The sequence below is a fragment of the Macaca fascicularis genome, chromosome 1 (assembly GCF_037993035.2).
Source record: "Macaca fascicularis isolate 582-1 chromosome 1, T2T-MFA8v1.1".
Classification (NCBI taxonomy): domain Eukaryota; kingdom Metazoa; phylum Chordata; class Mammalia; order Primates; family Cercopithecidae; genus Macaca; species Macaca fascicularis.
The window spans coordinates 17,072,197-17,099,977 of NC_088375.1; the positions used below are offsets into that span (position 1 = coordinate 17,072,197).

Consider the following 27,781-nt stretch of genomic DNA (forward strand, 5'->3'; position numbering starts at 1 on the left):
GTACCTGCTGGAGTATGTTCTCTCAAACCAATGGGCTTTAGGCCTTATTCTGCAGAGATCCCCTGGTAGGAGGAAAAGGGTTTTTATTGTCAACCCTACCCCAATTTCTAATTTTATCTGTTTTATTTGTTAAGCCTTCGTAGAAAGCTAAATAAATAAATAAATAACGGGAGCTGTTGAAGAGAGTTTGTTTGCTTGTTTTAAAAGAAAAGAAACTTTTTTTCAAAGAAGGTATCCTTAGTGAAAGCTTTGGAAGCACTGCCATTTCTGTTTAAGCCAAAATAGTGAGTTGTAAGCCAGGTGTATTAATCAGGAGGCTCTGCCTTGGGTTATAACTGCAAGAGAAATGGAACTTCCTTATCTTAACACCATCTTGTTTCCCAGGACAGCAAATGCATTTACAAAGCTCTGCCTCCTTCACGGCTACTAAGCATGTCGGAAACCTTCCCTGAGAATGTTAATACCTAGAAGCAGAGAGTGCTGCTGGATTTGGTAGGGGTCTTAGGAACCATCCTCAAGATTCAATTCTTTCTTTTACACACAAGAGGCTCGAAGAGTCCTTTAATTTTTATTTATTTTTATTTTTTTTGAGACAGAGTTTCGCTCTTGTTGCCCAGGCTGGAGTGCAATGGTGCAGTCTCGGCTCACTGCAACCTCCACCTCCTGGGTTCAAGCGATTCTCCTGCCTCAGCCTCCCAAGTAGCTGGGATTACAGGCATGTGACTCCATGCCAGGCTAATTTTTGTATTTTTAGTAGAGGTGGGATTTCTCCATGTTGGTCAGGCTGGTCTCGAACTCCCAACCTCAGGTGATCTGCCTGCCTTGGCCTCCCCAAGTGCTGGGATTACAGGCGTGAGCCACTGCACCCAGCCAAAGAGGCATGTAACTTGGACAAAGTGGTGATGGAAAGAAATCAGAGAAGCAAACAGCGAGCGCCTGAAGACATGGTGTTCTCTTCCCTTCTACCCTCAGAACTCTGCAAAGTCTCAATTCCTGGAGCATTCAGTCTTATTAAAGGGATATGCTCCCTCCAGGACACAGAGGCATACTGAGTGGAGGTGACAGTGATGACGGCCATGACAACCTGGGATGCAATGATGGGATGCAAGGACCCCCCATTCACAAGTCCATAAAATACCAGGCTGGAAGCAGAGAAAAGCAAGTGGGCACATGGGAAAGGCGGCGAGAATGTCTCCTTTCCTAATAAGAACATGAGTATCTGGTCCCATCTCTCCCATCAACTCTGTAGATTCCAAATAAACATAGTCTGAACCATGTCCACAACTTCACACACCGAGTGTCTCTCTGTGTGCAATTTGTAACTTTTGCTCCCATTTGTGTTTTAAATTAAATGTGACCAAAAAAGAGAAAGCCTGCATGACTGATACTTGATAATTAAAAATGCCACCCACTACAAAGCCACCGGGATTCCTAGCCGAAATGGAGTTTTGTAGGATTTGCAATTCTGAATGGATCATTTAAAATACAGGTTGCTTGGCAGTTCAAAATGTCTTTGAAGACGCTCCAGTAATTTGTCTTGTCAGGCGGTCCTTTCAGCAATTCAAATTATTATATTTTTTCCTTTCTGAACATCCATCCCATCATTTAGCCCTGGGAATAATTGTTTTCCCTGCGGGTCAGAATGAAAAGCAGCTACAACAGGTAAATGGTCTGACTGCTACACCTAACACCCCCTCTCTTCAAAACCCTGCAGATTCCACTTCTTCCAGGAACACTTCAATCCCGATTCTCCAACCCTGCCTGCCTCTGGGTAAGAGGAGTTCCTCCCTGCGTGTGTAACCGCCTGTCTTCCTCACCAGATGATGACAGAATGATGTCCCGCCCCTGCCTCTATCGTCCTACCTTGCTCATAAAAGGTGCCCAGTAATGCTTGTTGCAGCAATGAATGGAGACTCCTGTATCTTATGAGAACTTGGAAGAAGCTGTGCTGGTTTTCAGACTACACTTCCAAGAGATCATTTCACCCAAGTATAAAGAGCCAGGAAGGCAAACCAACAAGAAGAATCTTTCTGGATGCTGAACACATGCCTTTGCCTCCGTGCAACCAAGAACAGCCTGGGTTAATTTTCTTGCCACAGGGACAGCCATGGGGTCCTGGGGTCCTCCACAGTACTGCTGTACACACATGGCTTTTATTGGCCTCCATGAAAGCCCTACCGTCTTCCCTGCTGTCCCTCCACACGGGAATGATTCAGTAGCACCGACTCAGTCAGGCAATATTTCAAATATAATTTGCTTAACTCACCTCATGATCAAAACCCATAGGCGGGAATGTTTGGGCAGAAATTTTCAGCTGTGTTGAATTAGAGCTGATGTCAAATTTCTGTCCTGCTCATCCAACTCAGGGAGTGTGATTTAAAAACAGAAAATGGGATTTCCTTTGTTAGGCAGGATTTTCCCATTAAAGTGACTTTCAAAAAACATTTTTCTATAAAAGTGTATACGCAGAAAAGCATTCAGTTGCTAGCCTGAGCAGATGTCTAAACCACATGCCCCAGTGAGAAGAACAGCCACAAATTCCATGACCAGGGTCTCCAAGGACATTTTTACTTAGTTATAGTTCCCATAACAAGGCTTAAGTCTTTCCCTGTGACATTTGGAAGATACCAACATTTAAAATTTTAGAACTGGAGCTTATATTCAAAGTGTAGGGAATATATTACTAAATAATAATGGTTGTTTTGATACGAGAAAGTATCTGGAAACAATAGCTCATCAGGCTGTATCTAGAGTGATGAGGAAATCATATTTATTATTTCTATTCTGAATAGAAAATACCTTTGGAAGAGGTAACTGTTTACATTAAATTGCTAGGTAGGCGGGTATTACTGTGGCTGCCAACTCTACTTAGGAAAAGCTTCCACACCTAATAGAGCATACATTTGCAGAAATCTTATCATCAGTGGAGATTTGCCACAAATTTGAGCAGACGGACTACACCTTGGGTTGAGTCACTGGATCAAGATGATTTAAATAGTCTATTTCTTAAGATGCTGTCAAGAGTTATTCTAAAGGGAGGGGCTATGTGAAGTCTGAAAGAGTGTCAAGAAATAGAATAAGAAAAATCTCAAAACTGAAGTAAGAAGTACTGCTAGGATTCCAAGATTAATCTGAGAAAGCAGGCAGTTACCCTTCAGGTCTCTCTTTCAGACATTGTGCTGGGGGCTGTGCTGAGAAGTCATCAGTTACTTCTACCCTTGCTAGGGATCAGTGGTGCGGGGGAGGGGTTAGTACCTGTAACTCTAGCATGAACCTCCACCTTGGATATGGTACTCTTTGCTGTGACTCAACTGCTTACCCAGATCCTTATTTCCCTTGGCTGTGTAATAAGACATCAGCAATACCTATCCACAAAAGTATATTTGCCAATCCACAAAAATATTTAATTCCTGCAGTGCAAGTCACAGGCTACACAGTAAGACAAACACACGCACAAAAAGGACAGGTGTTCCTTTATGGCCTTCAAGCCAACTGTTTACATATTTTACATATTTTGGAGCTATAGCAGTATTTAAGTTTTTTTAAAATTTTAAAAACGTAAAATTGAACACAGCACACACACATGCTTACAAGCCAAAAATGCTACTTGAGCCTCATAATGGTTGTTACAGCGTGAAGTCTCACTCGTTCTCCTCTGGCTTGAGGTAAACCCGATGTGATTACCACCATCCGTGAGCTTAGCTGATGCATCAAACCATTTCCTTAGTGTAGTATTAAAATCACTATCTTAAATATGTTCCTTTGGGCTGTTTTCCAAAATATATGCTTGGCAAATACATTCCAGGAATGCAATATGGTTTTCTCTTTCTTTTTAAAATACTATCTAGATAAAGAATATTTACTTCAAACAAATGCCTGCCGACAACACAAAGAATATATTTCACATGTATTTGACATAGATTTTATGGTGTTTGCCTTTTCATATAAATGCCGAGTTCTACAGTCGTGTAAATGCCAATAAGCAGAGAGGCAAAATTGAGACACTAAGCGTATATCTTTATTACTCTGATACGAGTATTCATCCAAATATTCAAATTATACGGTTACTCTGAGTAACTGCGTATTTCTTTTAAAAGCATCCAGATGTCATCAGTGGTAAAGAAAGCATCTGAAATATTTAGACCTCTTTAGGTCAAAGCAAACAATGAATTGGCTTCAAGTATCTGCATGCTTGTTTTGAAGGTGGCTCGGAGAAACAGGCTCTAAATAAAAGTAATTAACAGAACGAAACAAATTGTTAGAAGAAGAAATTGCTTGCTAATTGGCATATGTTAATTGGCCTGTGGTTTCTAGTTTAGTTGAAGGGAAACCTTTGAAAAGCTCCAGTTTATATTACACGATCATGCAAGAGGATGTGAACTGCTTTTCTTTAAGCACACTGGGCTTGATCGTCAAATCTGAATAAAACCAAACTTCATTAGAACCCTCTAAGAAAATAATCCATTTGAATCCAAAATGAGATTCATGGCATAGGCTGGTACCTAGATACACCCCATTTAAGAGAAGGATTCAGATTCTGGGGATAGGGACATCCAACCCTAAGGCCCTTTTGCATAAGAAAACAAAAATGAAAAGTGATTTGAGGGATTCCTTTTAAGGGAATGTGTTCTTTGAGCTAAGAAATATTGGACTGTAAAAGGAAACTGTGAAGACAGAATCAAATCCCAAACTCCATCCAGGTTCACTTTATAGTAAAACAAATTTGAACTTAGTGTTTTTTTGTAAACTGTTTAAGTATGATACTCCCATAGTTACTGTTTTTAAATGTCAGCATTTAATCCTGGTTCTGGATGTTACCCCTTCCAAGGGAGAGCTTGCTTCCCACCCTAAAGAAGGTGGTGCCCGAGGTGCTCAGAGGTGCCCGAGAGGCACCTTCTCAGGCACCTCTGTAGTTTGCTGGAAATAGATAGGGATGCTCTGGTTGGTGGTATCTACTCTTTCTCTCAAAAGGCACTCAGACAAAAAGAGCAAAGGACCACTCTTCTTTTCTCTCACTGTTACCCAAGCTTGTTGGCCTGAGGTTCCTAATCATATCAGCAAAATAAGATCTGCTCTGCCCTAATCAACGGTTCCAGGAAATACCTGGGGGCCCGGTGGAGGAGGGGGTGTGGAACAACCAGTGGCTGGCAAAGCAGAAACACCAGCATAGACAGAACGGAAAACGTTAAATTATGCACTGAAAAAGGCAGTGCAGCAAGTCTTGGGCAGAGGTAAGAAAATTTCACACAGGCGTTTCCTGGAACCCCAGTCCTCATCTCCTGCCTGCTGCTAGCTAGGAAGGGCAGGAATAGCTCACGACCAGCTTGTAGGGGTCCAGAAGCTCCTGACTTTAACTGCCCTGGCTGCCAAGTGGTGGGGAAATCAAATGCACTGTAGCTATGATGAGGGGACAGGAAACTATTTCATTTTCCACATTACAAAACTTCTCAGCTACTCCCAGGACACCACTGAGGATTCATTGGATAACACTTCCTCTGTTACAAATGCCAAAAATGAGTCCTTGCCATTCAGGCAGAGGCCATCCCGCTATCGATCCCTCAGTCTGCATCAGTGAATGACAAGGAATTTCCAAGGTGAACGGCGTCACCAAGAGCCCTGAGGTTGTTTTCCTCAGAAGTGCTGAACTATTTTTAATTAGTGGAAAAAGGGCCACCGTGAGGCCCCGGAGCATGGAGCAAGGTTCCACCATGTTCCGAAAGAAGGAGAAGCCAGCAGATCAGAGGAGTCCCCTTCCTTCCCTTGGGCGGGTGAAGGAGGCTGAGAAGCTGATGACAGTAATTAACTGAGAAAACCAGCAGGAGCCAGCTCACTGAACAGAAGAAACACCTCTCTTATCCACCTGCCAGCTTGTCCCTGGGCTCTGCTTTCTCTCTCAAATTCAGTGGCCAAGGCCAGGCCAGGGGCAGGGCCCTGGTAAGCTTGCGCACTTCTGTTTCTATTGGTCAAGTTGCATTTGTTTCTTAACTTCTGTAGGCCAGTTGTATTTAAAAATCCTAATTATGCGATCTAAATAAATACTATGGAGAGCAATGATATATTAGTGTGAAAAAAAAGTGCTTGTCTCCATGAAAAGCAAGTTGGAAACCTTGGAAAGACTCAATAACATTTAAGAGAGAGGAAGAGGCTGAGAATTGTTTTCCAAGTGCTCTTAAAATTTACAGTCCAGGCCGGGCGCGGTGGCTCAAGCCTGTAATCTCAGGACTTTGGGAGGCCGAGACGGGCGGATCACGAGGTCAGGAGATCGAGACCATCCTGGCGAACACGGTGAAACCCCGTCTCTACTAAAAAAAAAATACAAAAAAACTAGCCGGGCGAGGTGGCAGGCGCCTGTAGTCCCAGCTGCTCTGGAGGCTGAGGCAGGAGAATGGCATGAACCCGGGAGGCGGAGCTTGCAGTGAGTTGAGATCCAGCCACTGCACTCCAGCCTGGGTGACAGAGCGAGACTCCGTCTCAAAAAAAAAAAAAAAAAATTTACAGTCCACTTTAAAGACACCAAAAATGGAAACTGTTAATGATGCATGATAGGTGAGGTTTACACAAGAAGGGTCATGTGAAAAGCCAATCAGCAGGCTCTACAAACAGAAATCCTTGGTCCTATATCGAATGAACAGCAAATAAGAGGGCACGTTTTCAGCTAGAAACAAAAAGGTTGAAAATACACACGTGTCATCCTTTATGATTCTCTGCCTTTTCTGACTTTTTAATTAACCAACCAATTACCAACCCTGGTTGCATCCTGGTTGCTTCTACTGCTCTACTCTTGGGAAAGATGGCTGAGTTTGCAAAACTTCAAAATGTAGTGGAGACAGAACTTTTCTTCATGCCCTAGCTTTTTGCTTTCTGCCCAAAGACATTAAACAAAAAGAGCAAAACCAGCTGATGGGTAAGTGAACATTTTTCCCTTGTCAGTTCTTTTCAAAAGTGGGAGAGGTATCAAGAGATCACGTAGTTGGGGATATGCTCCCTGGAGAGTCAAAGTGAGTTTCCAGCTGTCCCAGGGCCAGTAAGTGTCAGAGAAAAGAAAGACTCAGATCTGGACCCATTATGGATGAAGAGGAAGCACTTTTGCCCAATAGAGACATTTCTAGATACAGAAATCAGTTTAAGACAAGGAGGACAAACATCTTCATTGTGGATCACCTTTTCCAGCCTTTTTTTCATGTGAAATTGAGTAAAAAGGAATGGAGATACTTATGTTGTTGCTCCCAGTATGATACCCCAAAGTGTGACACTGTGCTATGCTGAGTACTTTGAACCAAAGGAGACTGGAAGGCTCAGAAGCAAGGTCTCTCTGACCTTCTCCTGCCCTCCTCTCTCACACTCCTTTTTCTCCCTGGATGCAAGCCACAGAAACCGGAATTCCTCTTCCTCAAAGCCAGTCTTAGAAACTAGGACTCCTCTCCCCCAGAGCAACCATAAAACCTAGAAAGGTCACTCTCTTCCTTCTCCCTTGAAGACCCTCCATCCAGAGAAGTCCTGCCCCATAGCCAAGAGGAATAAATACTACACAGAGTGTCCAAGAAGAATCTGAACAGATAGGACTTGCTGGTCCACTCACCCCCCAGGCTATAACCATTAGATTACACCCATTTTGTCCAATCACATTCCTTCATAGCTAACTATTCTTCATTACACCTGAGCATAAAAGTAGTTTTCCCCGGGTCTTTGAGTCTTCATTTCTGAAGCCTCCTGTGTCATGTAAAACTGATTAAATTAATATGTTATGTTTTTCTCTTGTTAACTTGTGTTTGTTATAGGAGTGTTAGCCCTTATGATGGCTGAGGAAAGGTATCACACCTTTCCACCCCTAAACTTACAATGCTTTTTGAAGACCTCAATCTGAACAGATGAGGCTACACGGTTGTGTTGTGTCTTACTGCTAATTCCTTTCGTTGCAGCCGTGTTCACACACTGGCTACTCACATACTGCACGCGATGACTCAACATTGCCACGTCCTCTTTTGGCCTCTTTAGTGAGAGCTACTGGCTCAGAAAGGAAGCAGCTGGGATGAGAAGTCTGGGGGAGCGATACTGTCCAGGGAGCCCATTATGTAGGAAGAGGAGTGGAAACAGAAAGCACCCCGCAGGCTAGGTTGCAGACAGGAAAGAAAAAAATTACGCAGGTATTATGGCCAGAACAGCCAGTACAAAAGAGCCACTTCACAGCGGAGGAAGCCTGGCTCACGATTTCCCTGGCTCCTGTCTGGCCCCCATACAATTTCTGTAACATCTATGAACCAGGGCCAATAGCAGCTGATAGTTTCCAGAGTCCTTAGACAGGCTTGGAGGAGAGCTGTCAATGAAACTGGAAAAGAAAAGGGCTCTTACAATTCGAGGAAGTTCATGCTGAGTTTGGCACAGAGCCCTGTTGCTGACTTCCTCTGTAACAAAATCCAAAGCAAATTGCTTTGCCTTAATGGGCCGAGCTGTAAAATGGGGGAATGGTGCTCAGCAGCCTGGCAAGGACCGTAGGCACAGAGAAGGTGTTAATTAACGACAAAGTCCTTGTGATAACAAATTATCACGAGAATGCACATCACCACGTTGGCCAGATAAGCACGGAAAAGGCTTTGAAAACTCCTCTCCCCATGGACCTCTGTAGGAAGTCAGTAATTTTTCATGGAAGATTTGGGTCAAAAGGAAATTGACTGCCTTCAGGGCATCAAGCTTCAGTAGAGAAACCAGTATAGGATGCTCAGACCCAGCAGGGAGTTCCAAAGCAAAACCAAACCAGACCTGCAAGCAAATAGACATTTTAGCCACAGGATAAATGCAAAGTACCCAGACTTCAATGGCTCCCTGCAAAACACAGGCAGGAAAACAAAAGCACCTTCCTCATGAGACCCTTGTTATCATTTCCGTGTACCTTCCATAGTCTAAAATCCCGGACCCAAATACAAACGAGATCTTTCCTTCGTGAAACCTTTCTCTGCCTGGGTCTCTTCCACTAACTCATTGCTCATGTCTACTTTTTGACAAAAAGTGAGTATATTACACATGTAAAGGAAAATTTAAAAATCTCAGGCACCCCCAAACTCCTCAGGCAAAAGGGAAAGTTAAGCCTGGAGACTGAGTCATGCAACACCCTCTTCCAAACAAATAGTTGTTGCTAGCATTAGGCGTACAACAAGCATTTTAGAGATGCTTGTGACTGCCAGAAAGAGTGATAGGAACAAAAGTTAACACAAATTAGCCTCTACTATGTACGCATCTCTCACTTGGAGATGCATCCTTTTATTTAAATCTTCATCACAGCTTCATGAGATAGTTTTCATTATCCTCTCATGTCGTGGTGGTGTTCTTCTTAACAGATGTGGAGATGCAGCCTGTAAGAGGCCTAACTGAGGATTACAGCAGACTCAGACTCAAGCCCTGTGCTCTTTCTGGCAGGCCAAACTGCCTTTTGACAGTCCTGAGACAAAAGCACTGACTCAAACATCTATAGCCCAGTTTTAAAATAGGTAGACATTTAAAAAAATGTTTTTAAATCACTGTTGTAAAGTCATACACAGTAAAATTCACTCTTTCTGATGTAAAGTTATGGATTTAGACATATGCATACTCACATAACTACCACCACAATCAAGAGAGAGAATACATCTATCATCCCGCCCCCAACTTCCATACCCCAAATTCCTTCCTGTTGCTCTTGGAATGAGTCCCTTCCCCTTTCCCAGCAACAGCTGATCTCTTTTGTGACCCCATAATTTTGCCCTTCTCAGAAAACATCATCTTAAAATCCATGGCACTCATGAATTCAAAGAACGGCTGCCCTCTCTGTGAACAAAAACCCACCACTGCGATACGGGCACAGGGAAATGATAGCGAAAGCCAGCAAAAGCTATAAGGTCCCCTCTAAAGCACCCACTCTCCCCTAAGACGGCAACAAATAAATATAGGACATCCTCAGCATTTCAGTTGGTGGAGAGGATCTGGGAGGCTTTCTGGGGGACCCCTGGAGCACCCAAACAGCAGCCACCACAGGACCTAGGATAAGGTTCCACTCTTTATTCATCCTTGACCCCAAGCTTCCTATTTTTCAACAAATATAGCTCTGTGTTCTTATAGCCAGATAGTGAAATTGACAGGTGCTTATAATCTTATGCAGGAAAATGAATCCTCCTATGCCTGGGAAAGTCTGTCCTCAGAGAGCCTAGAGGGCTCAGGGCTCAGTGGGAAGGGCGGAGAAGCGGGGAGAGAGGGAGGAAGAGAGTGATGGGGTTCAGAATGCACTACCCCAAAATATGGCACCTTGGCATTTGAGGAACAGCAGAAGCAGGAGTCTCTCTGACCTTCTACAGCCATTCTCTCCTGAAGCAGGCCATAGATAATTCTCTGACCTTCCTCTAACCATCGCTGACCACCCTCATCCTTAAAGTGTACAACCTATACCCAAAGGAAAGGAGTGTCCTTATCTCTGAAGACACAGGGATGCAGTGAAGAATCTGAGCAAACAGGCCTTGCTAAGCTCCCCGCAGTTTATTGCCATTAGATCCTATTCCTTTTGTCCAATTATACTTCTCCACATCTGTCTGCTATTCTTCAAACTTAAGCATAAAAATACACTGGTTTCTGTTGCTTTGGGTCTTCATTTCTGCAGCCTCCTGTGTCATGTAAATTTTATATAAAGCAAATTTGCACATTTTTCTCTTGTTACTCTGTCTGCATAGGGGCCTCAGCTGAGAACCTTTAGATGCATAAAGGAAAGATAATGATTTTTCTCCCCTACAGGAGTAAGGGATCTCTGCTGAATCAGTCCTGGCCTCCAGCAGAATCAATGACCCATGGACTCCATCACATACCTGGCATGGCTTCTGACTGCCCCACACTGAGCTCCTCCCGGAAGCTCACTTTGAAAAGCCAGCCACACCTTCAAAGACTCATTTCCGGAGCCTGCAGTTTCTTCCACCCGGGAATAAACCCTTGCTTAGGTGGCACTTCCCTCCATCCCAGAATATTCTTTCAAACCATCCACCTGCAGCACGTGGTAACTTTTCAACACCTCTACCCAGAGCACTGGAAACCAGGCTTTGCTGGAGGATTCCACCTGCAGCAACTGGGTTAACAAAAGAGGTCAGATGTCTATAAATTATAGTAGAGCCTGTGATTGGGCCAGCAAGGATGCAGAGTGACAATGGTTGCTTTCTTATAAGACCATGGAATCCAAATATAGGATCAAGGATCAATTTTCCAAGCAGTCCAGAGGCAGTGACTAAGAACACAAATGTCTGCTCTTTGAAGGTCATGGTCCTGCAGAAGGGATGTGAGGCTGCCAGGGCTGGCCTGGGGAGGTAACAATTTCCTCACCCACCAGTGGTGAGTCCTGGCAAAGACCCAGGGAGGAAGCACAGCTAACATCTAACATCAACCATGAGACTTGAAGGCCATGTGTCACGTTCCTCCAGCCTCTCTATGCTATTTCCTTTTCACACTCAGAACACCTGGGAACCTGGGCCAACAAAGAGCTCTGAAGACTCAGGTCATGGCACTGAAATCAGGAAAAACTTCCCAGGGCCTTTTTATGGAAAAGACTCTTGTTACGGCGGGAGGAGGAAAGTGAGAAGAGGAAGGGGAAGGGAGAGAGGAAAGAGGGGAGAGAAAAGTAAAGTTAAATAAAACCATATTTTAATTTCTAATACATATATCTCAGGCCAAACTTTAGTTGTGTTTATGAAAGAAGAACATTATAAATATTCATTACGATCTGGTTTTGGTAAAAACAATTAATGGGATAAATACATATATTTGAATGTTTCATTCAAATAAATAATAATATATTGTAATATATAGATTCTAAATATATAATTAAATATCATATGATACATGGTATATAATGTATAGTATATATGTCAAATATCATGTATGGCATATATAATCTATAGTGTATATGATAACTATGTTATATATGACATATATAATGTATGCTATATATGGTAATTCTATATTAGACTGCATATTCTAATTCTAGCCACTAAATTAGAATGAAAATGGAACTAAATATGCCAAAAGTTGGGTTTTTTTGCTCTTCTATATTTCAAACTTTGACAAAAATTCTACATTATTTTGTAATCATATTGAAGCTACTGAAACTTTTAAAAGTTTATATGCTCAATGGGAAGCCCTCCCAATATATATTGTTCCCATTTGGAGCCTGGTCCCAAAGCACCCCTTAGAATAGGGGTCCCCTCTAGAGACCATGTGGAAAGGACAGACCTCTTTCTGTTCGCCTCCAGCACAGTACAGAGAGGGGATGAGGTGAGCCTTCCATTCTTCCAATGCCTGCAAAGGGGTCTTCCTTTTATCCTCGGAGTGGAGCCTGGGGGTAATGGGAGGAGCAGCTATACAAACAGCTCCCTCTAAGGCATCCATCTGCCTCTCATCTTCTACAGACAGGCTTCCCCTGGCTTCCTGGAGTTGTAGGCTCTGCATAAGCAATCGACAAGCTTCCAAGTCAGCTTCCCACACTTTCCCAAGCAGTGGACACTTGCAGCTGAGACAGAGAGGAAACAAAGGCATAAAAATAAACTCAGTGATGTTTCATCATACCAGGTCAATAGCTTGTCTACCAGGCTAAAAGTCAGCCAGTCATCTTATACTTGATGACTTAATTTCACAGTGATAAATTACTTCAACTAGAAGACGTATCAGAGGGACCACATTTGTACACCATCAAGTCACCATGAAACGTATTGGTCCTTAGCTGCTTGGTCTGCAAAGGCATCCAAAATCCTATGTATTTTTCCAGACTCAGCAGCCCAATACAACACAGTTTCTGCTCATATCTGTGTTTCCAGCCCTACTGTCTTGCTTTGAATCCTCAGACCTGTCCAACTCTTCCAGGCTAGATCATCTCTCTCCGTCCATTCCCCACCAACACACATACACCCAGGCCTTCATCTGACTACATCATATTATCTTCAGAACTCGGCTTAAATAACCTTTTTGGGAGAAACATTCCCTGCCTTCCAACTGGAAAATATGATGGATCTCTTAGCATTTTTTACTTTTATTTCAGAATATTTATCACAATTCTAATTATTTATGTGATTATTGTTTTGTTTTACCTGAGGGCAGGGCTTGTAACTATGTTGTTCTCCACTCTATTGCTAGACTCTTTGTGTTAGTCTGTTTTCATTCTGCTAAAAAGAACTGCCCAAGACTGGTTAATTTATAAAGGAAAGAGGTTTAATTGACTCGCAGTTCAGCGTGGCTGGGGAGGCCTCAGGAAACTGACAATCATGGCAGAAGGTGAAGGGGAAGCCAGGCACCTTCCTCACATGGTGCCAGGAAGGAGAATTGCAGAACGAAGTGGGAAGAGCCCCTTTTAAAACCACCAGATCTCATGAGAACTCACTATCCTGGGAACAGCACTGGGGAAACTGCCCCCATGATTCAATTACCTACACCTAGTCTCTCCCTTGACATTTGGGGACTATGGGGATTACAATTCAAGATGAAATTTGGGTGGGGACACAAAGCCTAACAATATCATTTCACCCCGGCCCCTCTCAAATCTCATGTCCCTTTCAAATTTCAAAACCAATCATGCTTTTCCTACAGTACCCCAAAGTCTTAATTCATTCTAGCATTAGCCCAAAATTCTAAGTCCAAAGTCTAATCTGAGACAAGGTAAGTCTCTTCCACCTAGGAGCCTGTAAAATCAAAAGCAAGTTAGTTACTTCCAAGATACAATGGGGGTACAGGCATTGGATAAATGCTCCATCCCAAATGGGAGAAATTGGCCAAAGCAAAGGGGTTACAGGCCCCATGCAACTCCAAATTCCATCCAAGCAGTCAAATCTTAAAGATCTGAAATGATCTCCTTTGACTCCATGTCTCACAACCAGGTCATACTGATGCAAGAAATGGGTTCCCACGGTCTTGGACAGCTCCACCCCTATGGTTTTGCTGGGTAAAGTCCCCCTCCTGGCTGCTTTCACAGGTTGGCATTGAGTGTCTGCAGCTTTTCCAGGTGCATGGTGCAAGCTATCAGTGGATCTACCATTCTGGGGTCTGGAGGATGGTGGCCTTCTTCTCACAGCTCCACTAGGCAGTGCCCCAGTGGGGACTCTGTCTGTGGGCTTTGACCCCACATTTCCCTTCCACACTGCTCTAACAGAGGTTCTCCATGAGTGCTCCACCCCTGCAGCAAACTTCTGCCTGGAAATTCAGGCATTTCCGTACATCCTCTGAAATCCAGGCAGAGGTCCTCAAACTTCAATTCTTGACTTCTGTGCACCCACAGGTCCAACACCACATGTAAGCCTCCAAGGCTTGGGGCTTGCACCCTCTGAAGCAACAGCCTGAGCTGTACATTGGCCCCTTTTAGCCATGGCTGGGACACAGGGTACCAAGTCCTGAGACTTCACAAAGCTGCAAGGCCCTGGGCCCAGTCCACAAAACCATTTTTTCCTCCTAGGTCACCAGGCCTGTGATGGGAGGGGCTGCCATGAAGACCTCTGACATGCCTTGGAGACATTTTCTTCATTGTTTTGGGGATTAACATTTGGCTGCTTGTTACATATGCAAATTTCTGCAGCCAGCTTGAATTTCTCCTCAGAAAATGGAATTTTCTTTTCTATTGCATCATTAGGCTGTGAATTTTCTAAAATTTTATGCCTTGCTTCCCTTTTAAACATAAGTTCCAATTACAAATCATCTCTTTGTGAAAGCATAAAAATGAATTCTTTTAAGAGCACCCAAGTCACCTCTTGAATGCTTTGCTGCTTAGAAATTTCTTCCACCCTAAATCACCTCTCTCAAGTTCAAAGTTCCAGAGATCTCTAGGGCTGGGGCAAAATGCTGCCCATCTCTTTTCTAAAACATAACAATTGCTCCAGTTCCCAACAAGTTCCTCATCTCCATCTGATACTACTTCAGCCTGGACTTCATTATCCATATCACTATCAGCATTTTGGTCAAAGCCATTCAACAAGTCTCTAGGAAGTTACAAACTTTCCCACATCTTCCTGTCTTCTTCTGAGTCCTCCAAACTGTTCCAACCTCTGCCTGTTACCCAGTTCCAAGTCTCTTTCACATTTTTGGGTATCTTTATGGCATCTTCAACATGGATCATGAACTCAAATACATAGCATGCCCAGCATGCAATGTAAATGTGTGGAGCAGAGAAGGGATGATATAAGCCATGACAACTAATATTCAGCCTCATTGGTAGAAGATAATAGAAAGGAGTGACTCTGGCTAGTTGGGAGTGCATATCCCTGTATACGGAGCACATCATCAACTCATCAACTCAGGCACACTGAAATTATGAGGGATGTAAATTCAATGTTGACAAAAATTTTGACTTTTTTTGGAAAACCAAAAATCAGGAATTTTCAATGAAAATATATATTTTCATCCATCCAGACAGCTTCATGCCAGATATTTTCCACAGACCTATCTTCCATTTAATAACCCTTCCTTCTACTGTCTTGAATCTGCTATTCAATCTACTATTGTGTTCTAAGTTTCAGTTACTTTTAATTTGATTTTCTTTTATATATTCCAGTTCTCTGTCAAAATTCTCCATCATGTTCCCTATTTTCTTGGACATATTAATTAACATTCTCCCAAAGCCCATGTCCATAAATGATGAGATCAGAAGGATAAAGAAGGAATTAGGCAGAAGTAATATTGGAAGAGATTATCAGCTGAAAATACCATGTGTTGACAAACAACATCACACCACACATTTAAGAAGCACTACAACTCAAAATAGGAAAAGATCAAAGAAAACACACACCTAGGCCCATCATAATGAAATTTCTAAACATCAAAGACAGAACAAAACTCTTAAAAGCAGTGAGAGAAAAGAAAGGCATCTTAACTTCAAATGAACAAAAATATGGATGACAGAAACAGTGAAAGCTAGGAGACAATAAAACATCTTTAAAATGCTGAAAGAAATTAACTGGCAATCTAGAACTATGCAATCATTTTGAATTTTCTTCAAAAATAAAAGTTAAATAAGCTTGGCATGGTGGCTCATAATGGGAGAGGCATAATGGGACTTCTCATGTACAAGAAGCATTTTATTTCTTGATGGTGATGATTCCATGAGTTCATTTTGTGAAAAATCATCAAGCAGTACATTCATGATGTGTGTATTTTATGTCCATGCCAATATAAAATAACAAAAAGAGAAAGAAAATATAATAAGAAAAGAAGGAAGGAAGGAAGGAAGGAAGGAAAGAAGGATGGAAGGAAAGAAGGATGGAAGGAAAGAAGGGAAGTAGGAAGGAAGGGAGGAAAGAAGGAAGGAAGGAAGGAAAGAAGGATGGAAGGAAGGAAGGGAAGTAGGAAAGAAGGAAGGAAAGGAGGAAGGAAAGAAGGGAGGGAGGGAGGGAGGGAAGGAGGGAGGGAACAGATTTTCTGAGAGATGCACTGGAGCAGCAGTGCAGGAATGGGGTCTGGTCCACACTAGAAACAACAGTCCTTAGTTGGGGGCACTTTGGTATTTTTCGTTTTCCTAATTTTAGCCAATCTAATAGGTAAAAGGTAGGACCTCATTTGAAGTTGCATTTCTCCACTAGGATCATTTCATAGCCACTCAGATTTTCTTCTGTGAATTATCTTTTCATATTCATTGCCTCTATTTATTCCTTTCTTGGGTTCCCTATCCTTTTCCCAAGGGTTTTGTTGGAGGAGATATTTTATTACCATTTCAATATCTTTAACTTTTACACTCTATTCAAGTTTTCCATTTATTCTTCTGTCCATTTTAATATTTTATATCCTTTATATAAATTAATCCTTTTTGAACAAATTCCAAATGTATTGTTACATGTTTGTTCATATTTTTAAAAACTATTTTAAAAATTACTTGTTTGTAGATCTCCTTTTCAGGATGTGTTTTACTTATTCTTTTTCTGATTTATCTTATTCAGTCTTATCAAAGGTTTGCTATCTTACTACTCTTTTCAAAGAACTGATTTTTCCTTTGTTAATCTTCATATTAATCATTTTTCACTATTTCATTGATTTGTTCTTATCTTATATTTCCATTTTCCCCATTTCTTTGGATTTATTATCTTACTTTTTATTAGCTTCTGTTAAACACTTAACTCATTTGTTTTCTTTCTCACATTTTCCTCTTTTGATATTTTAATGTTATAATAAGCATATTTAAAGCTCAATTTTTGTCTGAGTAATACTTTAACCATGTCCAATATATGTTTATTTAAATTTTTAATTATTAAATATATATATATATATATATGTATTTTTTGAGACAGAGTCTCACTCTGTTGCCCAGGCTGGAGTGCAGTGGCGTGATCTCGGCTCATTGTAACATACAGAAAAATATGGAAAATAATTTAGCAAACAATTGTGGGCCTATCACAAAATCTATCAATTTGAAATATTTTTCTGTAATAGCATTATATATTTTTTTAGAATTTACAGCATTATTGTCCAGCAGATTTTACAGACAGCATTTTTCATTGTCTTTCCTAATGGTTCCCTTGTTAATTCAAGGATTGTATAGTGATAGATATGTTTTTTAGTTTCTAAATAGAAGAGATTTTTTTCACCTCCCTTTCTGATTAATTAGATTAATTAGATTAATTAAAATTAGATTAATACCTAATTTTATTGCATACTGGTTGAGAATTAACTCTATAAAATTATCTGAGGGTTCTTCTATCACCTAGTACTTCATTGATTTTTGTAAAATTTCCATATGTGTCCGAAAAGAATGAGCATTGTGTTCATTGAAAGGAAAGTGAAGGCATATTATGTTATGAAAATTTTTATGTATTTGTTTTTCTTGTTGTTTGCTTCATCTATGAGTTTCTGAAATGAGTGTTTTAAATTTCCAACTATAATTCTTGATTCTTCTATTTCCTCCCATAATTTTATTGGTTGTTTTATTAGTCTCAGATTATGATGTTAGATACCTAGGGGTTCCAATCATTACATTTTCTAACTGCTTCTTTTCTTTATATGACAATTTTCATTGTTGATATTACATTTTAGCCTTAAAGTCTACTTTGTCTGATATTAAAATTGTTATTCCAACACTCTTTTAGTTCAACTTTATCTTTTTACCATTCTATGTTTTCAGTCTATTTGCATATTTTTAAAATGACTTCAACACAAAACATTTGCTGAATTGTATAAAACCCACTCTAAGATTTATCTTTGGATTGCTGTTTTTAACCCATGTACTCTCAATAATTGTAATTACTGTGTAATTATTGGTGTTTTCTCATTGATTTTAGCCCAATTTTTCAATTAAAAAATTCCCTTTTTTCTTTTTTCTATTTTCCTTTTTCTTTTTATTAAATTCACATACAATTGTAAGAAAGAATATAGAGAGATTTCATGTACCCTTACCCAGTTCTTCAAAATGGTAACACTTTGCAAAACAATAGTACAATATCATGCCAGCATATTGACATTGATAAAATCCACCAATCTTTGTCAGAGTTCCCGTTGTGTGTGTGTTTTCATAGTTTTATACAACCGTATCACTTATGTAAGTTCAGGTACCCCTTACCACATTCAAGCTACAGAACAATTCAATTATCACAAGAATCCGCATGTCCCCTTTTATAACCACACCTGCCTATGTCCCATGCCTCCCCTCCCTAGTCCCTGGAGACCACTAAGTCTGTTACCCCTTTTTAAAATGTTGTCATTTCAAAAATGTTATATAAACAGAATCATAAAGTAGATACCTTCAGGAATTGGCGTGTGTGTGTGTGTGTGTGTATGCTCAGCATAACTCCCTGGAGATTCACATCTCAATTGTTTGTTCCTTTTTAACTGCTGAGTAGTATTCCATGCTATGTATGTACCACAATGTGTTTAACCATTCACCCACAGATAGACATTTTGGATAATCATAGTCTGGGGATATTATGAATGAAAGATGCTATGAACATCTGTGCACAGGTGTTTGTGTGAAATTAAATTTTCATTTTTCTGAAATAATTGTCTAACAGCACAATTACTGGGTTGTATCATAGTTACATGTTTAGTTTTGAAAGAAACTGCCAAACTGTTTTTCAGAGTGGCCATACCATTTGCATTCTTATCAAAAATGTATGAGTGATCTTGGAGCCTCACCAGTAGTTGGTGTTACAATTTTGTTTGTTTGTTTGTTTTTGCCACTCTGAGAGGTGTTCAATGCTATCTCATTGCAGCTTCAATTTCCATTACCCTCATGTCTAATGATGTTGACTGTCTTTTCATGTGCTTCTTTGCCATCCATATAGCCTCTTCAGTGAGGTGTATTTTATGTCTTTTGCCTCTTTTCTACTCAAATTAACATTTTTTAGTATTGAGTTTTGAGACTTCATACATTCTACATACTAATGATTTGTCAGATATATATGGTTACAAACATGTCTCCTAGTCTCTAGCTTGTCCTTTCATCCTCTTCACATGAATCTTTACAGGGCAAAAGTTTTACTTCAAAGAGGTTCAGTTTATCAATGTTTCCTTTTACTTGACTGTGCTTCTAGTATCGAGTCTTAGAAATTTTTGCCTTGCCTTAGGTCTCAAAGACTGACTCCTCTTTTTTCCTAAAAGGTTTATAGTTTTATATTTTACAATTAGATCCTTGATCCATTTTAAGTTAATTTTTGTAAGAAGTATGAGACTTAGTTTGAGTTCATCTTTTTGCTTATGAATGTTCAATAGCTCCAGCTCCATTTGTTAAAAATTCTATTGTTCCTTCATTGAATTACTTTTATACGTTTGCCAAAAATCATTTCATCTCAATTTATTTATAATACATTGGATTATATCTCTTGGTATATTTTGCATAACAATTGTTCTGTGTATTACAATATGCTGGTGGCATCACCATTAGCTGGCACCAATATTTTGCTACTTTAAGTACGCAAATAAGCCTCCCTTCCATTTCAGTCTCTACCTTCTGCACTTCAAAATATTATTTCCTGGCGTGTTGGTTCACACCTGTAATCCCAGCACTTTGGGAGGGCGAGGCAGGTGGATCACCTGAGGTCAGGAGTTAAGAGACCAGCCTGACCAATATGGTGAAACCCCGTCTCTACTAAAAATACAAAAATTAGCTGGCCATTACTGTGTGGTTCCTTTTGTTTGTTTGGCTTTGAGTTTTTGTTTTGAGTTGGTTGTTTTGTTGTTGTTGTTGTTGTCATTTGTCTGCTTGATTCAGCTGGCTCTATGAGAACTTCCACTGGTCCCTGATGGTGCTAGCTGAAGGGGCAGAAGGGGCCTCCCCCCAGGTCAGGTAACTGAATGTCTCTTGGTGGGGGTGTAAAGTCTCAGGCTCCGGAGGACAAGAAGACTTCCTTGGCTGGGTACCTACCATGGCAGAATTCCCCTTGCCCCTGGTGGGGCAGGCAGGGGAGAGGAGGATGCTTCCCAGGCTGGGCATCTGTTGTGGCAGGATCCCTCTTGCCAGGGGCTCCTGGCTAACCGGGTGTCTCTGGGAGGGAAAGGCAGTTGGAGGCCAGCAGGGAAGGAGAGCACTCCCCTGGCTGCTTATTGTTAGCAGGGCTCCAAATCCAGGGCAGGAATAAACCTAGCTGAGCTGCCTTTGGCTGCTTGGTTGGTCAGGGAATCCAGGTCTAGGTTGTCTTTTTTCATGAGGTAGGTATGCAGGAAGCCCTGAAGCTATGTTTTCCCTGTAGTCCTGCAGTCCCAAGGCAGATTACTGTCCTCTCACGGTCTTTTAGAGTTCTCATTCAATTAGCTCTTGCATTATTTTCAGGATTTAGAATTGCATTTAGTGGGAAGAAGCAGAGAGAAATGGGTCCATGCCTTTTTTCCTAGATCAGAAATCCTCCCTTACTTTTTAAACAATTTTTCTTTTTATATTTTCCTACTTTCCATTGAGTGGATCAAATCTTCTTCTATTGGTCTAAAAATTATACATTATATTTTTGTCTTCTGGTAGTTTTCTTTGTATCTGTAAGGTCATATTTATGTTTTTCCATATACATTTGCTGAGCTTCTCAATTTTTACATCTTCCTCCCAAACAAGAAGAAAAGTGCGTTAGTATATTTTCACCTCACTCTCATTCTACCCCTTCCCACCCCCGAAGCAATAAATTGATATATATTTTGAGGCTATATTTTAATTCCAGGTTTTTATTAAGATTTATTTTTGTTGTTTGTTTGATTTGTAAGTTCTCTATTTCATCAACAGTAAAAAATTTGCTAAGGTTTATTTGCATACTCCATGACACAGCTCATATTATCCTCCTAGACTTTTCATCTTCTTGAAATACTTCCTCTAAGAATATTCCCAAGAAGCTTGTGCATGATAAATCTTTTATGTATTTCCAGGTCTCATAGTCCCTTTTAAACAATGGTTTTATTTAATATTCATGGTTCCACATTTTGAAAATATTACTTGATAGCCTCTTGTATTATGTGCTCTATTGAGAAGTCTGAGATCAATCTAGTTCTCATCCTTTAATAATTGACCTGCTCTTAGAATGTTCTCTCTATCACTGTTTTACATAAATGTTATTGCAACCGATTGAGGTATGCCTCTCCCCTTTTTTTCTATCCTGTTTTGCACTCTACTAAGCCCATCAGTCTGAGATTTTCTACTTTTTCCTTTTTCTGGGTGGTTCTCAATCTTTCTCTCATATGTCTCCTTCCATTCTTCTATTGATTGTTTTCCTTCCTTCTGGGATTCTTTTTATATGAACGCTATTGTTCATATTGCTTCACTTATCTTTTAAGTTTTCCCTCTCTCTGACTATTGCTGATGTCCTCTGAGAATTTCTGAGATCTTCTGGCTCACCCATTGGTTTTTCAGCTGAATCCATTTGGCATTCAGTGCATTTACTGAAACTTAAAAAAATATATACTTTGCATTCTTTAATTTTCCATTTGACTCCTTTTTAGGGTTTCATGTTTTATGTCATGTTTCCAATATCCTTCCTTATCTTTGGGGAATATTTGATATGTGTATTGAACACCTTGTATTTCTACTTCAATAATTATGCTTCAGGTTTTAGCCATTCCATTTATTATTGTTCCTTTGTAACAGCTGTCCTCCAAAGCAGTCTTGTTTATTTTCCAAAGGAGTTCTTATGTCCTTAGGCATATTAACTACTTAGGCTGTTCTTGGGTCTTTGGAAAAGTGGATACTGCCTAGGCCCTAACTTGTGCAGGTCCCAGTGTGTTCAGGTGCTAAAAGGGTGCAGGGAAAAAATACTCTGGGGGAATCATCTGTGCTCCCAGAAATACAGTTTCCCTCAGTTGTAATTACTCACCCTTTGGGGAACAGGGAGGACGGGGATGCTGAAATCCTGGCCATCTGCTTGACCCCTTCCCAGGCAGTGCTCCTCTGCTACCGCTTGTCTAGCCTCAACACCCCGAGCCTCACTGCCAGCAGGGGTTTGTTTCTTGAAGCACCTAGGTAGGATTGGCCTTCCTCAGCAATGTGAAGGAGGAAGAAAAGGTCATGTCTGAAAAGCCCTCCTCCACGCTATCATCTGTTTCCTCCCCACACGTGGGCCAAATCGCCTTCAGTTACCTGAGGAGTTCTCTGTTATTTTTTATTATGAACTTGACAGATCCATCAACATCTCTCTGGCTTCTATGGTGTGTGCAAGGCTGGATTCAAAGGAAAGAGCCAGCAGCCTAGCTTATAACTTTCCTAAGAAAAAAAGATTTGCTGCTTCTATAAATAATGTTCTACAGTATAATGACTGGAATACTGTAACGTTGTGTCTATTTGCTATTTGATAGGATAGAGGATGTGTACCCTGAGTGAGGGTGGGGCTAGTCCCCAAACTTCTCTTAGAATGCACATGTCAAAGTTTGGAAGCCAGTTTGAGGGGATGCTATGCTAAGTGCTGAGGAAAATACATAGTTGTAAAATTACAGTGTAATTTCATAATACATAATAATTTCATCAAGCTTTAGATTTTTAAGATACCTGCTTATTGCATCAGTTTGTACTAAAGAGAGTAGTGGTTGATTTTGAAGTCTTGAGAAGCTTTGCTATTTCTGCCTGGGGAAAACAATTAGGTCATTAGTAATAATTCTTTAAGAGAATGACTCACACCTACTTGAACTGTGTGAGATCTTTGGTGATGTTTTCACAACTAGTAATGAGGCAGCTAGAAGATACAATTTCAGTGTTTGGGGGTAAGTTCTTGAGGACAGAACTGATATTCACCACTCCTGTTATTCCTGCCAGTTGGAAGTAAAATGGGGTCTAGGAGATCATCTGAGTGTGGCTTGAATCCTCCTGAGACTCAGGCATGTTTGTGTTTTTCTATGGGGTTTTCTATGGGGAATGGTGCTGTGGGAGAAGGTAGGCAGTGAGTTTGTAGGCTTCTATCAATTTTAGGAAAGGAAATACTGAGTTCTGACACAGATGCCTAGAGCTTCAGTTATAACCAAACTCTCTTTCCTGATTTATTAATAAGTTCACTTAAAGGGCATTAGTATTTTACTCCACTTCTCAGAAGCTTTGAAAATAACCAGGTCTTTTTATATGACGGTGTAAAATATCTGATGTGTGAATGGCCAATAGTACTAAATTTTCAGCTGCAAACTGATGAAGGTAGAATAGTCCTCATGTGTCTGTAGGCCCCCTGGGCAACTTAACCTCCAATTCAGGAAAAAAAAAAAATGTTATTAGAAATGTTTAAGTTTTATTCCTTTGTCTTTTATTTTCTAAGAAGGAAAAAGTAACACTATTTTCCACTGAACTTTTGGAAATTTTAGCCTCCTTCTCCAATGCCATTTCATAATATGAAAGGAAGAAATGTAATATAAGAAAGAGTATTTAATGAGCAATCTGTAGAGGTCGTTGTTGGTTGAAACTACCCACTCTTTCTTGTTTTGCCCTTCCTAATAGAATTTGGTTTATATTCAGATCTCCCTTGGAACACAATGGATAGCAACCCCTCCCTGGATTCTTAGTTAGAATGTGATGAGATTAAGGCAATTAACCTATGACAATCCCCTTCATAGTTATAGGAAATATAAATTAGGTAAAACCATTCTTTCCAAAACTCAACCCGCTAGACAATAAGGGACATTTTGCAGAAAGGCAGTGCAGTTACTCATCATCATCCTCATCATCCTCATCCCCATCCCCGCTCCCACCACCACCATCACCATTGTTAATAGTTTTTGGTCAGGTGCTGTTCCAAGGGTTGTACATATATTACTTCATTTAGTCTTCAAGACAACCTCATGAGGTAAGATGGTGTTGCTACATTGTAGTGTTTTTAAAACATAACCTTTAAACTTTTGACATTCCTATAATAAAGAGCTGGTGTCTATATCCTCCTGTCTTGAATCTGGGCTGACTTTGGTGCCTTCCTTAGAGTAACCAATGGAACAGAGAGGGAGTAAAGCCATCTAACTTCCAAGGCAAGGTAGGGAAAGGCCCCGTAGCCTCCGCCTGGTTCTTCTGGGACCCTTGCTCTGGGGCAAGCCAGTCGTCATGCGAGGAGTCTGTCTATCCCAAGATGGTCATGCTGGAGGGACTACATGCTTGGTCAGTGGCCCCCACTGGGATCCCAGCTGACAGCTGTTGCCATTGCCAGTCACATGAGTCCTGGCGCAGCCCCGCACAGAGAAATGCCCAGGCAAGACCTTCCCAGATTTAGGACTCACCAAATTGTGAGCAAAGTACAAGGATTGTTTTAGGACAGGTCTCTATTTCACAGGTGAAGAAACTAAGATATCATCAGAAATCAAAGATCTATTCTAATCATTAGCGTAACAAACTTCCCTTTCCTGTTGTGGATAAGCAAACACAGCCTCGGATTTTAAAGTGCTTTCCAACTTTGCAGCCTACTTAAAACTTGAATAACAATTCCTGTACCACTCCATAGTATACCAGGGTGAAGAGAGAAAGAGAACACCACCAGGAATAATTAAATTGATAATTATCTGAAGCAAGAATTGAAGTTTTAAGACACAAAATCAAAGTTATCAGGGATCCCCATCAAATAAGCTCTTCTTCTTAATTTCTCCATTTTTATTCATGGTGTCCTTATACCTGCTACCATCCTGGCCTGTTTGCTACCTGTGGCCCCTTGAGAGCAGGGATCCTGTCTCTTGCCAACTCTAGTCCAAGCGCCCAGCACAGTGCTGACAAAAGCAAGCACTCAATGCATGTTAAGAGAGTGAACCAAATGAAGGCTAGAAATCTTGGTCATTTTTAAGCTTTTTCTTTCCCTCAGCCCCAGTACCCTCTTATAGATTATAAACTGAGAATATTGTTCAGGTCTGCTTTTCCCCATTTCCAGCACTACCCCAAATTAAGCATTTTATTTCTTTACTCCAGGAAAACTACAATTAGTGATGGGCCTTTCTGCCTTCAAATATTTCATACTTCCAATCTATCCCATCTATCACTGCTCCAAAAACGTGAATGCCTCTTATTCCTTGTCAAATGGAGAGCAAAATTCTCAGAGGCCTTTCCCAAGATGCCCTCAGCCCTACTCTGGACTCCTCATTCATTGCACCCCTGTGAGTTCTCCACATACCCGCCAAGAGGACCTCTCTCTCTTCACAGAACAAAGGCACAAGTTTCTAATTACAGATGCCTATTTCTTATGCCGTTTCTCCAAAATCCACGCGCATTGAAATCCAACCATTTCATCAAGGCCCATCTCCAGGCTCACATCACTTTAATACAAAACTCTTCCCTGACCTCACAACCATATGTGATGTCACCTTTCTCTGAACCACATGGCAATTTGTAGTACTCTCAAGAGAGTTGTTACATTCCGCCTTGATCTCTGGGTTTTGTCTACAGGTGCCTTCTTCTACTGTATGTAATTAATGAGGTTTGAGAATATTTCATGTTCATTTTTTAAAACCCTATGAAGCCGGTAGTCTAGCAAGATGTCATTCACTATAAGAACTCAATAACTAATGAACTGAACGAACACTCAGGGAGACTACATTCAAAGGACTCCTACAATGAAAAGCACAAAAAAATTGTTTAAAAATAGCCATTCTAGTAAAGATTGATAGGGTAAAATCCTTTTCTATAAGTGATCCCAATGGATTCACTGCATTAGAAACTAAAGTCTCAGGGTAAGTCTCAACATGCCACTCTATTTGGCCAGTGGCCAGTCCAGTATTGGCTTCTAAGCTGCCCAATATCTAAATGAAAATTTTTACATTATTTGACTCTAACTTGAAGTGGGGAAAACCTTTCTAAGCAAACACAAACCTGAAACCCAAAAGCAAAAAACCGTGAAAAATCTAGATACATATCAATGTAAACTTTTATGTGGCAAACGTGCCATAAATGAAAGTCAAAATATAAATGACATATTAGGAAAAAATATTTCTAACATGTTGCATGGTCTATGAGTTAGATTTCTTAACCAGCAAACAGTTGTAAAGCCAAGAAGTAAAAAAGCAAATATCCCAAAAGAAAATAAGCAAAAAAGGCAGAGGAAGAAAAAAACCCAGCCAATCAATATATGATTTGCATCCAACATAATGATGCGCAGACTCAGAGACAAAGGCCTGGGAGTTGTATAGTTTGCTGTTTTAAAGGTGAGGGATACGTCAGCTGCCTTTTTTAGGAAAGTAATTCAGCAATATTGGTCAAAATTTAAAATGCACATGCCCTTTGCACTAGCTATTCCTCTTCTAGGCATTTACTCTACAGGAACATTCAGACAAGGTAAAAGAGACGCATAAAAAAGGATGATCATTGCAGCATGAGAAATAACTGGAAACAACCAAATAGAGAAAATTGGAATCAGCCACACTTATTGTTACATATCATACAGCCATTTTTACCTTTTAAAGTTGAAAGACCTCCAAGAAAAATTAAGCAAAAAAGGCAAGGCACAGAACAAAATTCTGTTATGATTCCATTTGAATTTTCTGAAAGTAACAAAAGTACATATATGTCCATACATGAGGGAGATATTTCTGGAAGGATGCACTCAAAACTGTTAACAGCTTCCTCACGGTTGGAGGAGAGCAAAGGGGGCTTTTCCTTTACATTTCACTCCTTTCTATTGTGTTTTTGTTGTTGCTCAAATAAACCACACACACCCTTTAATAATAAAAAAAAATGTAACGTACTTTGTCCACTTATTTTCCTTTTGTAATTCTGCCAAAGCATGCACCATCCTTAACTGTGGTGCTAAACATGCCCCTTTTGCATAGATATCCCTGTGATGGTTTGTGGGGGCCCCTGTTTTGATCAGTGCAAGCTCAACGTCAGGGAGACGGGCTTTCTAATAAGTGCCCTTCAGAAGTACAAGAGCTCCATTGAGTCTTGAGAACTATAGGATAAATGGAAACACATGCCACGCTAAGGGCAGCCAAGGAACTTTAAAGGGAAGCAGGACTAAGACAAGGAGACAGCACTCCTCGTAAATCGCCTCTCAGCTTATCCCCTGAATACATTCCAGCAGCTCAACCCAGAAAGAATAGGCACTGGCCAGACCCCGCACTATAGGTAAAATGTGTTATTCTTCCTACCTCTCAGAACACATGGCTTCCCGAAGAGGGCTCGCTAATAAATGCCAACAGAGTGGGATGGAAACAGATCTGCCAACGAGCTCTCGCCCAAAATGTTTTATCTGACAAATGTGTAGGTCAAAGAGTTATGGAGACAATAATTATGTGCAGCTAAGTGGACACATATATCTGGCTGTTGGAGAAAGAAAACACAGAAATGTGCCCAAAGTCTTCTGTGTTCTAGAGAGGACAAAGAATGAGCCATGCTGCAATGCACACAGGTGCCGCCTGGTGAGGCTGACGGCTCACCATGAGAACTGCAGGACATACAGGCAGGATTGGG

The 27,781-nt window shown here is 40.7% G+C and overlaps 1 protein-coding gene across 3 annotated transcripts in view; it reads right to left on the reverse strand.

The window, feature by feature from the left end:
* DISC1 (DISC1 scaffold protein) overlaps window positions 1-27,781 on the reverse strand; it is a 401,778-nt gene that overhangs the window by 17,937 nt on the left and 356,060 nt on the right. Inside the window, exon 11 of one of the 3 annotated variants that reach the window (XM_065546177.1) lies at window positions 12,235-12,511. The exons of the other annotated variants lie outside the window; for them this stretch is intronic. Coding sequence (XP_065402249.1) covers window positions 12,235-12,511 — 277 coding nt within the window. The remainder of the gene's footprint in view (window positions 1-12,234; window positions 12,512-27,781) is intronic. 3 annotated transcript variants of the gene reach the window in all.